General features: G+C 37.9%; 1 protein-coding gene across 4 annotated transcripts in view; it reads left to right on the forward strand.

Moving 5' to 3' along the window:
• Positions 1-13710, forward strand: part of LARGE1 (LARGE xylosyl- and glucuronyltransferase 1) — a 421577-nt gene that overhangs the window by 195050 nt on the left and 212817 nt on the right. For all 4 annotated transcript variants that reach the window (XM_020809629.3, XM_073000045.2, XM_073000044.2 and 1 more), the window contains exons 3-4: positions 1775-2076; positions 9163-9245. In XM_020809629.3, the coding sequence (XP_020665288.1) occupies positions 1775-2076; positions 9163-9245 (385 nt within the window). The remainder of the gene's footprint in view (positions 1-1774; positions 2077-9162; positions 9246-13710) is intronic.

Raw genomic sequence — 13710 nt, forward strand, 5'->3', positions numbered from 1 at the left:
AGCCACAGAGACTGGTGAAACATCAGGAAGAACAACCTTCAGAACATGGCCGAAGAGCCCGAAAAACCCACAACAACCATAATACCTAGATACTTCAGCTGTTTTACTTGCTCAATGCAAGAAACATTAATTGTCCAATTTTTTGGTGATACAGACTGAGCGAAAACCATAATTTTGGTTTAAACAAAATTTATAACCAATTGGTTGTTCTTACAGTAGGTCATAAATGGATCAGCTGTTTAAGGCCTGTTTTTATTTATTTATTTATTTATTTATTTATTTATTTATTTATTTATTTATTTATTTATTTATTTATTTATTTATTTAATTTATTTAATTTATATGCCGCCCACTCTACCCAAAGGTCTCTGTTAGTGACAGAAGAACCGCGTCATCTGCATAAAGCATTAGGGGCATTTGGTCTCTGCCAATCTAGGAGGATGGAAGTCTGTTCCGAAACACCACCCAAGCAGATCATTTAAATGCAGGTTAAATAATGTGGGGGCTAATATACAGCCCTGTCAAACCCCTTTATTAGCCTGAATAGGTTTTGTCAGGTTTCCTTCTGTATCCTAACTCTATACTCTTCAGATCGAATAAACCTTTTGCATACTTCATTATCACAGATGACAACACAGACATTTAAAAGTTTTCTCCCTGTTGGATAAGATGTCAAGAGTGTTGTATTTTTGGCATTTGAGGATTTTTCATTTATTTTTGCTGAAAAAACATTTTCAAAAATGTTTTAAAACATAAATAAAATTGTATTTTCCTTTCTTTTCTTTATTTTTTAAATGATGATGATGATGATGATGAAAAATACTGGCCTTTTGCTCTCAGTTGGCAGGATTTTTTTTGTTTCGAATTTGGTGTTTGGATATGTCAAGATACCCTTCATCGAGTATGAGAAGAATTGCAATTATACATTATATCCTTAGTTTGAGGAATGTGTGGAGATGGTTAGATGTAAAATTACAAACTGCAGGAGTTGACAAAAACCTACAGTTCAGGGGAGAGAGCGTAGCTAACTACATGGTGCAATATCTCTGAACTGCTGGTAGGCAGGCTACCCAGCTGTCAGTTGAGGTGCCTGTCAATGAAATACTACAGGCCAGACACTAAAATAATAAGACTTTACAGCACATAGTTTGAGAGATATGGGTTTCCCATGAGCTTTCACAACCAAAGAAAGCCATGTGTTATCACATGCCTGATTTGCAGAACACCCAGTGAACAAAATAGAAGACACTCAGACCTGATTCCTACATTAGGAACAGTCCTACCTAGTTTATGGACATAATGTTTACTCTTTCCCTCTGTTTCCGTTTCACTGACAGTATTGAAAGAGTATAAGAAATGCAAGAACCATGCTAATGCTCCTGTTGCAACCAATCACATCATCTTCCTCTCCCAAGTAGTTTCTGTATCCATATACTATCAGATTGTCAAAGGAATGGCAACTATATCATTTCCAGTGTTTGGAAAAGGTACCTTTTTGAACTGTAGCTTCCGGAGTATCTTAGCAGCAGCTAACATAGCCAGTGGCCATGCTGACAAAAGGACCCCTCTGAGTGTTTTGCTCCAAAAGTTATTTTTCTAAGATCTGCTTTTGGGTAGCAAAAAGAATTTGGAAAAATTAGCAGTAAAAATGTATATGTTAATCATGCAAATCATAATACATTGGAGGAAAATATTTGTGTACCATTCTGAAACCTTAACTTTTAATGTTCTTTGGATTAACCATCTGTCTTTCCTTTCTTACTTTGCACTACAGATGGAAAGCCAGTGTCATTGTCTCCAGTTGAATCCCAGCCCCATAGCCCTCGTTACACAGCCACAAGTCAACGGGAAAGAGAGAGCTTGGAAGTCCGCATGCGGGAAGTGGAAGAGGAAAACCGGGCACTTCGCAAACAACTCAGCTTGGTGCAGAGTCGGGGCCTGGCCCATCGTCGAGGCAATCACTCAAAAACTTACTCCATGGAAGAGGGGACAGGGGATAGTGAGAACCTGCGGGCAGGCATTGTGGCAGGGAACAGCTCTGAGTGTGGACAGCAACCAGCGGTGGAAAAGTGTGAGGTAGGCAGATGATTTGCCATCACAGATTATGTTTCTAAATTAAACAGATTTGTTTGAGAATCTGGGCTAGTATTTTGGCAGAACTTGGAAAGCTTCCCCCCCCCCCCGGCTTCAGCTATGGGGAGGGAGGGAGGGAGGGAGGGAGGGAGGGAGGGATGGATGGATGGATGGATGGATTGATTGATTGATTGATTGATTGATTGATTGATTAATTGATTTGACTTTAGTACTAACCATCTGGCTACAAGGCCACTCTGGGTGGTTTACACTCAGTAGAACAATGATATGTAAAATATAAAGCATCATCAAACAAATCAAATCGAAAATTACAACATTCAATAACAGATATGGAACATAATTATATACAAAACAAAAAATTAGAAACAAAACTACAACATACAAAGTAAATAAGATTAAGATAAACATAAATAACTGTTTAAAAGACAAGATGGTGGAGTAGAAATAAACACTGGAAAGGGCAACTATGTTATTCTGATGTAAACTCTGGAAAAGCCTGCCTAATAAATCATGTCTTCAAAGATCATTTAAAAGTTCCCAGTGAAGGGGCCAGATGGATTTCAGGTGGGAGATTGTTCCAGAGTTTCTAGTCTTCTCTTTCTGGGCCTCTTTTGAGGTCAATAACTTCAACTCCCCCCCTAAGAAGATCGAGTAGGTTGCGCAGATCTCATTGGGAAGAGGCATTCTGTCAAGGTCCCAAACCATGTGGAGCCTTGTATGTCGAAGTCATCACCTTGAAGCTGGCATAGAAACAAACAGGTAGTCAGTTCATGGTGGTCAATATAGGTGATATATGTTGGTATTTCTTCAGCCCACTCAGTAGTCTGGCTGCCGTGTTCCAAACCTGCTGGAGTTTCCACAGCAGCCTCATGGATAGTCCCACATAAAGAGCATTACAGTAGTCTAATCTCAAGACTAACAGTGCATGAACCAGCATAGTGATTCTTCAGCCAACATGGCAACTTTTGGAAAGGAAGTAATTTTTCCAACATTATTTTTGTCATTGAATCTGGCTGTGGCCAAGAAAGAAGAGTGTTTGTATGAGTCCTTTTGAGCAGGCAGATCCAGAAGACACCTTGCACTTTGGATTTCAAATTCCATCAGTCTCTTCAGGTATGGCCAGTGATTCAGAATTATAGGAATTGATATCCAATAACAAACTTCTCCACACTCTCCTGTTAAGGTCTTACATGGGCAGCCTGTGATAGAAGGAGCATCAAGGTGAAAGCGGAGAGATAGGATTTCAGTAGCTCTTAGCAGAACTCCATTTCTTATAGATCATTGGGACTAGGCAAGATGTGCACCAGTTTGACAGAGAAAGAAGTGAGGAAAATCCTTTTCTTTCCCTGTCTACTCCACCACTCATATCAAGATAGGTAAGAGGAAAAAGCAGAACGTTTCTGGAGAACTGAGGATCAACAGGCAGTACAGTTCAGGTTGATCGGGAAGGGAAGGGGAATTATTTTCAAATGGCATATTGCTCCTCCCTCTGACCTCAGGTGACCTTATTTAGACTGAACCAAAAGGGCTAGTGTTGAAGTGCCCTCTGTCAACAAATTGCCCAAGCCTTCTAAGATCTGTTGACTATAGCAAACAACCTTGTAACTTTTTGCACCTCAAAATGTTATCATGACATTCTCAGTAGTTCTAAAACATTACTCCCCACCCCATGTCATTCTCTTCTTTCTTTGAAGGTATGTTTGTGATTGCAATGATTATCATTTGTGATTCACATTTTGTGAAAGTCAAGAAAAGAGGTAATACCTTTCTTGAACAAAAGTAAATTGTTTTCTCTGGGGGCACTTAACAAAATAAGCCGAGAATAAATCAATAAACAATGGTATCAGCAAGCTCTGGGAAATAACAGGCAGCCCCTTGGAAGCTCACTGCCTAATGTCATAGTGTAGATTGGAGCAGCCGGCAGGGATATTTTTCCTTCCACAAGGAAACAATTCAAGCCAATCAACAAAACTTTGCAATTTGAAGGAAATATTTCAACAGTTTTAGTTCTCACTGTGAATGCTCCTGCTGCTTCTGGTTTTTTTTTCTGGTAGAAAATGAAATTAGGTTTTGTCAAACCATAACACTGACACTGAGTACATTTATGTATATAAATATGCAGAGGACTTAACTGTAAATGTCTTTTGGATCATATTTGTCAAGAGACTTATTAACTTCCCAAAAGCAGGTGTTTATTAGGTATTCTTCTGAGTTTACAAGTTTGTTTGTTTGTTTGTTTGTTTGTTTGTTTGTTCATTTGTTCTTTTATTCCATTTATATAACACCCATCTAGCCGAAGGCTACTCTGGGAGGTATACAACATAGAAAAACAAAAAAAACATTCAAAATCAAATTATAGCTGTAAATCCTAAAACAACACATCTATCATTTATACAGTAGAAATAGTAAACCACTAAAATATATGCTACAAGACAGTAAATAACAGTTAAACATTTAAATTGGTAGTAATTTTATAGTATTTCTGCTGTAGCAGCAATTTACAGTAGGTAAGCTAATAGTAATACATACTATGATTTTTGTTTAAATCATAGTATGTATTACTATTAATCAGGTTTCCCCTTACTTTTGGAAATGTTACTAAAACACGCCTTGAACTTTGCAATAGCAAAACATCAGGAGATGTTGGATCAGCCAAAGTTTTGCAGATGTGCAAAAAATTATGTAGACAGAACATTCCAAAGAGAGCAAAATCACCTCAAAAACGTTCATCATTATACAGAGTCATGGAAATAATCAGCAGGTGGGTGGGAGGGAAAACACAACTCAGTAGCTGGAACAAGGAGTCACAGACACACATATGTGTATATAAGGGGCGAGAAACTCTTTCACTTGCAAGGGGGCTGAATTCAATTTCTGAAATATTCCTGCCAGTTGGACTCATGGTGAATGCTGCCAAAGGCAAAAGGATGGAACAAAGTGTGCCAACAGATTTAGCTTAAAATTTTTATTGTCAGTAGGTAGTTACTAAGAGAAGGACTTCAGTGTTTCAGAATTGGAAAAACCCATGCAAAACCTGAAGAACTGTCAAACAGTGATGTTAATAAAAAGGAGGCAAAAACAGTTTGCCCAGACCTGATATATGCAAATACTAAAAATAATCAACTAATTCTGCATCCATCCATATTTTACAATGAGAAACAATTTTAAAATATACCCAAGGGTGGACCAGAGAACTGCCCATAGACACCAACAGGAAAAAAAAAACAAATTACTGAATGTAGCTGGGATTGGCCACAAGTATATCTGGTCCACTAGCAACCTTAAAGAAAGAAAGAAGAAGAGATAAGGCTGTGAGGTTTTAATTACAGAATGCTGAAATTTGCAGTTAGGGAAAAAAAGGTAGCTGGAATGTGGAACAGAAGCACTCTAGAGCAGAATTTGCCATTTTTATTCATTGAAAGAAACTCATTGCATTACTAATTACTTCTCAGGAGCCAGGCTTTTATTATCATTATCATCATTTTTCATCAGGCAAGCAATTGGTTGTTTTATGCACTATGAATGCATTTTTTAATCCTTGAAGCAGGCTAGAAAAATACAGGGAAATCTTATTCTCGATCTGTCTTCTGGCCAGTTCTAAGAAGATGCCTTGCAAATATTTACAAAAATGCAAAATGCATCATGGGTTCAGACACAAGAAGTCGTAATTTGGCAAGCCACATGTGCACCCAAGAATTGTTCAGTGCCCTGGGCCTGCCGCCTTCTTACAGCAGTCCATTTAGAACACATTCCTCTGCACCCACCAGATGCATGATATAGAGATGGTAAATGTTTGGTTTGTTCAGATTGCAGCTCCAGAATCCTGACATCAGTGTTAGCCACTGGATTCTGGGAGTTTTAGTCCAAAAAGCAAATATTGCCAATTATTGTGTTGTAACATCTAGTTCTATACTCAGCTTGATAATGAGCAGCACATTGTGCTTCTGAAATTTTGCAAGATGTCTTCAACTCCCAACCTCTCACCACTGAGCTATCCAGCCAGTTATAGTTGGATAGCTATAAATTTTACAGCTTGCCATATATCATAGACTCTTAGGGTAGGTTACAAAGCCGTTTAAAACAATTTTAAAACATAAGATATTTAAAACAATTTAAAAGTAAACAGTTTAAAACACAAAATATTGAAACATCAAAAAAGTTATGAATGTGTTTCTTTCTTGTGCATAAGTTGAATCTTGTAGGCTGAATCTTGTATGGCTCAAAGATAGAAAGAGCTACAACCAATTTTGGTTGAGGGAGTAGTTGCTAAAAAGGGTGACTGGATTAGATGGCCTCCCAGATTATAATGGCTTTTACCAACACATTTACTTGCTCAGCAGGGGATTAGTGTCACACTGCAGGCAATGGTTATGTAAAACATGGGACTTCTGTCTTCTATCCATTCGCCTATCTCAGTGTTTCAATAGTGAAATAGCTTCCACTTTTTAAAAGATTCACACAGTTATTCAATGGCATAATGTAAGCTTAATTTAAACATCCCTATTATCAGATTTGCCTTCAGGGTTCCCATCATTTATCCTATTATTGGAAATGCCTCATTCCCTCTGTCAAACCATGGTCTGGTTTCTGTGATCAGGGATCATTTGAGTTGCTTTTTCCTTAAGGTAGGGGAGATTTAAGGCCAGGAAGGGAAGGAAGGAGACAGAAAGAGTGATGCTGCACAAAGCAGAGTAGTAAATTAGCAGTGCATTTCATTCATCAGCTGGGACATTGTAAGAAAATGAACAGAGGGATCTATAAAACGAAATATTTCTATCCAGTTACTTGTAGGTAAGTGCATGCTACAGGACTCATGACCTACTGCTGCATCTAGTAGCCACCTAGAGTGGTCGCAATGACCAGATAGGCGGGGTATAAATGGAATAAATAAAATAAAATAAAATAAATCTCTTTTTCTCATCCACCCCAAGGCTTCCATATTTACCTGGTGCTTGAAAAGGAGAGTAGGACTTTTCATGGAGCACCTTTCATCCCTCGGATTTATATCCCTGTGGAAACTAAACCAGATAGTCTAGCTTGGATTCCGTAGCCCCCTTTTTGGCAGGAATGTGTGTTCCAGTAAGGACTTTCACATCCATCACTGTCATCTGACAGCACAATTGCCATACTCTGAAAATGCATGGTTGCCTCTGAAGGGAAGGGAAGAAGTGAGCGCTTTTGCCTTGGACCACACAAAGGATCACACCTCTTTTTGTATTTGCAGTCATATTCAATATTCTTTAACATAAGGGAATCACTTTTGGAGAATATGTAATAGTTTACAATACTAACTAAATCCAAGTATTATTCCAAACTAGAGTAGACCTACTGAGTCAGTGTAGTTTACATAACTGTAGACCTACCAAGTTACCATTTATTTAATGGGTCTGCTCTACATGCAACAAGAAAATAGATTTAGCCAAAATTCTTTATTCCTTTAGTTACTTCTCACTGCAACTCGGATTGAAACTACTGCACCTGAAATGGGGAACAAACTGGAAGGGCTAATAATTACACTCCATCATTTTTGTGTTTCGTTTGTTGCATCCTTTGACCATTAAGTTCCATCATCCATCACTCAGTTAAGAGAAGAAATAATTTATTTGTCTGGAATTCATCCATTCCTACTTTCTAGATGACACATAACTTCTTCGTAAAATTAGCATGGTGTCCCCCCCTTTATGCAGAATGGAACCAATAAAATTATGTCTAGAATAACAGAATCATAAAATAATGGAGCTGGAAGGAGCCTATAAGGCCATCAAGTCCAATACTCTACTCAATGCAGGAATCCAAATTAAAGCAGATCTGACAGATGATTGTCTGATTTTCTCTTGAAAGCCTCCAGCATTGGAGCACTCATCACCTTCCGAAGTAATCTGATTTCCTGTAGCTACAGGAAGTCAGATTTTGGCTGAATATCAGCAAAACTTTCTTAACTGTTAGCAGAATGGAACTAATTACCCCAGGAGGTGGTGAGCACTCCAGTGCTGGAGCCATTCAAGAGAAAATTGGACAATCATCTGTCAGATCTGCTTTGATTTAGATTCCTGCATTGAGCCTTTTATTACATACCCTGGACTCTGGGTTGATCAAGAAATAATTGTATCCCTCCTCTATATGAGACTACCTTTCAAGTGGTTGAAAAGTGCTATCATATCTCCTCAGTTTTGTTTTCTCAGAGCTAAACATGCCCAGTTCTTTCAGGCTTTCCTCACAGGGCTTGGTTTCTGGTCCCCTAATCATCCTTGTTGCCCTCCTCTGAACTTGCTCCAATTTGGTGGCATCCTTCATAAAGTGAATTGTCCAGAACTGGACAGAGTACTCTAGATGATGACTAATCGGTGCCAAATAGAGGGGGAAAGGACCTCACAGGATTTGGAGATGTTAATGCAACCTAAAATAGCATTTGTCTGTTTTGCAGCCACATCACACTGTTGGGTCATATTCAGCTTGTGATCTACAAGATCCTTCTCACTCATAGTATTAATGAGGCAAGCAATATCCTTGGATGTAGTTCATCCAGCCCTGGGTATCTGAACTCATTTAAAGTATTCCTTGACTATCTGTAAGATATTTCTTGACTATTACCCTAAGATTTCCCTCTTTCTGTTTTCTACCCTTTATCCAGAAATCCAGGACCAATAACTTTTCTCCTCTGGGGTCCCTGCCTAAGAGATCTTAAACTACAATCCCTTGTGCAGATTTTATGCTCTGTTTTTTTATTTGTTTGTTTTGTATCTTAGCTAAATTTGAGGAAACTCAGTGTCTTTGTTTCTAGACTTCAGAAGGCTAGTATCAAAACTTTCTGAATGTCCTATTCGTATAAAATTTATATAAGAAACTCCAGGTGTCAAATATGCATTATTTTAAAGTGCATGTAGTACTACAGCTGCATGACATAGTTTAATAAGCCAGAAGCAAATGAGCATTATACAACTACAAGCCGCTCATTCTGAGCAGTTTCCATTATAGGTAAGATTAAGATTTGTGGATTTTTTTCATGTATAATAATGCTAAAATGTAAACACTATATTGTTTTTTCTCTCCCATCCTGCCCCCCCCCAGACAATCCACGTTGCCATTGTCTGTGCTGGATACAATGCAAGTCGGGATGTTGTCACACTTGTCAAATCAGTTTTGTTTCATAGGTAAGACTTTATTTTTGCTTCTCCTCAAAGCAAATAATTGTCAGTACATTTGAACCTGGTAATACAAGATTGCATTTAAAATATGATAAAGTGCAATACCATGTTAAACGGTGCTAAAAAGGTTGGAAAATATGTACTTCTTATAAAACTAGGTTCTTTTGCATTCATCATTTAAGCAGCTTTCTCTCATCTTAGGCAGTTTACTGGTCCTTTTGGTTTCCTGTAGAAAATCATAACCACATTAATGCTAACGGGTATGAAGTCTCTCTGTAGCAAGCTTTAAGCAGGGAGTGGGGTGCATGAAACCCCCCCCCAGAAGTTGTTAGACTGCAACTTGCATCAGTCATCATGTAGTCAATGGTAAGATGGTAGGATTTGTAGTCCAAAATATCTGGAAAGCTACATGTTCTCCTTTCTCCATACTGGGTAACTTTTTCAGACAATATATTTCTGTGAACAAGTTGTTCTTCATTTAAAAGCAAACATTTTTGCTTTTCATCTTCCTTACAATAATCACAGTGTATATGGTATCTGTAATATTTTTTGAGATATTATGAATGTTTTAATAGTAATGTTTACTATTAGTACTGTATAGTATATATTTATCTGAGGCAGGTAGTAAAGCATGGGAAAAGTAATCAGAAAGCAGATGAAGAAAGGTGAATAAAACTTGTGTTATTATCTTTTAATAAACACAGTAAAATTCTTTAAAAAAAAAAACCAATCCTCTAAAATTGCGAAGATCAGCTGAAAATCAAGTTAAGTTGCCAGTACTGACCTATACCGCACAGACCTGGTCTCTAACAAAATCCATAAAGAAAAAGCTCAAAAATACTCTGAAAGCCATAGCAGGACAGATGCTAAATTGAATATTTGTGAGCTAAATATCAGATTATTTGACAAAAATATGTACAAATAAAGATGCAAATCAACAGATAACATCATTAAAGTGGAGATGGGCAGGCCATACCTGATGATGAGCAGATGGGCAATAGAATAAAAAGGTAGTTCACTGGTGACCTTGGGTGTGGAGGAAGGATATAGGACTACTACAAAACTAGAAGGGTGGATGATTTTAAAACATCGGCATGATTGATACTAATTAAAGGTAAAGGTGAAGGTTTCCCTTGACTTTTTTTAGTCAGTCGTGTTCGACTCTAGGGGGCGGTGCTCATCCCCGTTTCCAAGCTGTAGAGCCAGCGTTTGTCCAAAGACAGTTTCCGTTGTCACGTGGCCAGCGCAACTTAGACCTGGAACGCTGTTTACCTTCCCACCGTGGTGGTACCTATTTATCTACTCGCATTTACATGCTTTCAAACTGCTAGATTGGCGAGGAGCTGGGACAAAGTGACGGGAGCTCACTCCGTCGCGTGGATTCGATCTTACGACTGCTGGTCTTCTGACCCTGCAGCACACAAAGGCTTCTGCGGTTTAGCCCGCAGCGCCACCACGGCCCTGCTTGATACTAATTAGAACAGTGCAAAAGATAAATTTATGGAAGCAAAAAAAGAAGGAGTCCTTTATTCCAACACTGGATGTCAGTGGTCAGAAACAGGAGGAGGAGGAGGAGAATATTTCTTGAGTGGACTTGGCTTGATTTGAAAAGTGCCCAGGCATTTCTGTAGATACATTTTTCAATTAGCACACACTAGTGAACTTGAAGCCTGGCATTTATTGGGGATAGATATGGAAAATACTTTTATGTCAGTATTCATTGGCTTGGCTTTCCAAAACTGAACAGCATTTTTGCCAAAACTACACAATACCTCACTGGGGTTCTGGTTGATCCTAAAGTGCCATTTAACACACAAAAGTCCACTTTCCCCAGTCACTTTTCTAACATTTGCCTGATGAAGATACAGTAATTCCCAAACCTTGTTCCTTTAAAACAAAATTGCCTAATTTCTGGAACGCTAAATCTAGAAATTGGGTCACTTTTCCTGGCCAAGGTAAAACCAAACCCATTCTTGTCTACAAATAGTGTCTTTTCCTCAGCTAAGCTGGTTTGGTTTTGTTCTTTGCAATAGAAGTGCTGATCGGAAAATTCAGTGGCATTGACCTCTCATTAAAAAGCTTGTTCTCCTAAAGTGGTTGTACTAAGGACACAAAAACTGGCTTAACCAATATTATTTTTGGTGCATAGCACAATACCTTTGTTGAAAATAATAATTAAGCTGACAGCGAGGGAAGGCTTTCTCAATCAGTAGAAGGCAACATACTGCAAAACCAGAACCGAACATTGATGTGAAGTTTCCTTTTGCAGTCTTGAATAATTAAGCACAAGTGTTGCAATGGAAAATGACTGGCTCAGAGACGATGGCATTATTATTTTAGCTGTGATTTTAAAGTGAAAATTATAGAGGCCTCATGCTTACTTGTCTGGGGCACATCACAGAGCAACCATATAATTCTTTATGATTAGCATCTGTGGAAGGTACTAAGGTGCTAAATACCTGATGTGTTTACATAACAAGAATGACCTCTGTAAAGGGGAAATAGGAATTTAGAGTGGAGGGGAAGTAAATAAAGTTGCTACACTCTGAGCTCCAAGGTACTGTTAACTTCTATCTTTCATGATCACCACATTATTTCCCATTCCCGTTATCATCAAGATCATAGAAATGTGTGTGTTTTCATCTAGATTGGAAACATTTCCTCCACCAGTCCTGAGGTGGTCCTTGTGAATATGTATTGTAATCCTAACAATTACTAGTAATGATGTCAGTGTAACACTTTAAAGTTCTATGGGGCTATTTGATTACTACTGATGAATCTTACAAACACAATTCCACAAAACAAGTATCTTCTTATTTGCATTCATATAACAGACAACATGAACAATTATAGCAACAAAATGGTACAATATGAGCACCCAAGACCTTGGCAATAGTACTAATACAGAAGTTGTTTGTTGAATTTGCAAAGTTCAGGTGTCCATTTGATTTCAAAGTCAGTCAGAAATCCAAGGTATCTTCCTTGGATATCCAACAAAACCCTAAAATAAAATATCAATACAATTGTATGCAGTTCATGAATTCACGATGTAGATTCATCCCTCCAACACAAACATATAAAATTGCATCTAAACGAAGTTGGCAAGGGCCTTAGTAGCCCAACTGGCAACAGCAACTCCAGGCTCTTCAGTTCTCCCACTCTTTCTCAGATTCAAACCTTTTACTCACAGTCCTTCTCTTTCTTAGTGCCACCCCTTTGTGCTGAACCAATATTTTATAAACGACATTAACAGTGAAGGGGGGGGGAGGAAAGATGTTGCATTGTAAGCAAAACATTTAAAACAAGAAAACAGTGTGTAAAACTAGATTAGGCACTGCAGTTTTAAATTCCTTTATTGTTTACAAAGTGTGATACCCAGTGTGATGTAATGGATGTACCAATGGACCAGGGTTCAGGAGACTTATGTTCAAATCTCTATTCAGCCATGAAAACAAATGAGGGTGGTCTTGGCACTGATAAAATGATGCCTGAAATGTCTTGCTTACGTTGAAAGCTTTATTAGGGTCTCTATAAGTTCATTCTGACTTGATGGCGTATAAGACATAGTTTATTTACAAAGTGTTTCCAATTTAATGCCTTGATTTTATTTTACATTATCTAATAAATAATCAACATGTTATGTTTTTCTAAAAGCCAGTATTTTACTAGACTTTCAGGTCCAATATACCTACATATTAATTATGATAGTAGCACTGCTTTCAGTGAAAATCTGATATTTTGTCTGGGTGTCACATATGTTTTGATTAGAGCATCTATGTAATATATTGACTACACAATGTTTTTACAGGATGAATGGTTGCTATGTGCTCTTAAGAACCAGCTCTGTCTCTGGAGGATTCAGATGACCACATGGGCAATTTTGTGGTCAAGTGAACAATAGAATTCCCTTGAAACTGCATCAATGGCAAGGCTCTCCCACATATTAGATTCTGTGGTTACAGATTTGTAACAGATTTTTATTTGCCCGATTTGTTTTGGGTTTTTTAAAAAAAAATATGAGTGAAACACAAGGGGAAGACAACACAGTGGCTGTACAAAATGTAACCAGTATCTGTCTTCATACTAAAATATAGTGGATTGGAATTTTTAAAACCTCAAGTATTCTAGAAATATGACGCTTAATATTCAGAACCTTAAATAGATTCTGAACTTTCTTAGCTCCCTTAGCACTGGAGAATGCAAAGAGACAGAGAAGATTTGTAGATGATGGCAGCATTTTTGTTTTCCTTTCTCCCAGCAGAGTGCTTCAGAACTGCACTTGAAGTGTCAAATGAAAAAAGAGTTTAGTATCTCTAGATATGCAAACATATGTGCCAATTCTGTAGAAAACCTAAGCACTTTAAATTCAGGTTGACACAGCTGAACAAGAGGAATAGAATAGCACTCAAGTGCTTGGAAACCACAATTCATTGGTTTTACTGTACAGATTGAAATTGGAACAACAGTTTCT

The sequence above is a fragment of the Pogona vitticeps genome, chromosome 5 (genome assembly GCF_051106095.1).
Source record: "Pogona vitticeps strain Pit_001003342236 chromosome 5, PviZW2.1, whole genome shotgun sequence".
Lineage (NCBI taxonomy): Eukaryota > Metazoa > Chordata > Lepidosauria > Squamata > Agamidae > Pogona > Pogona vitticeps.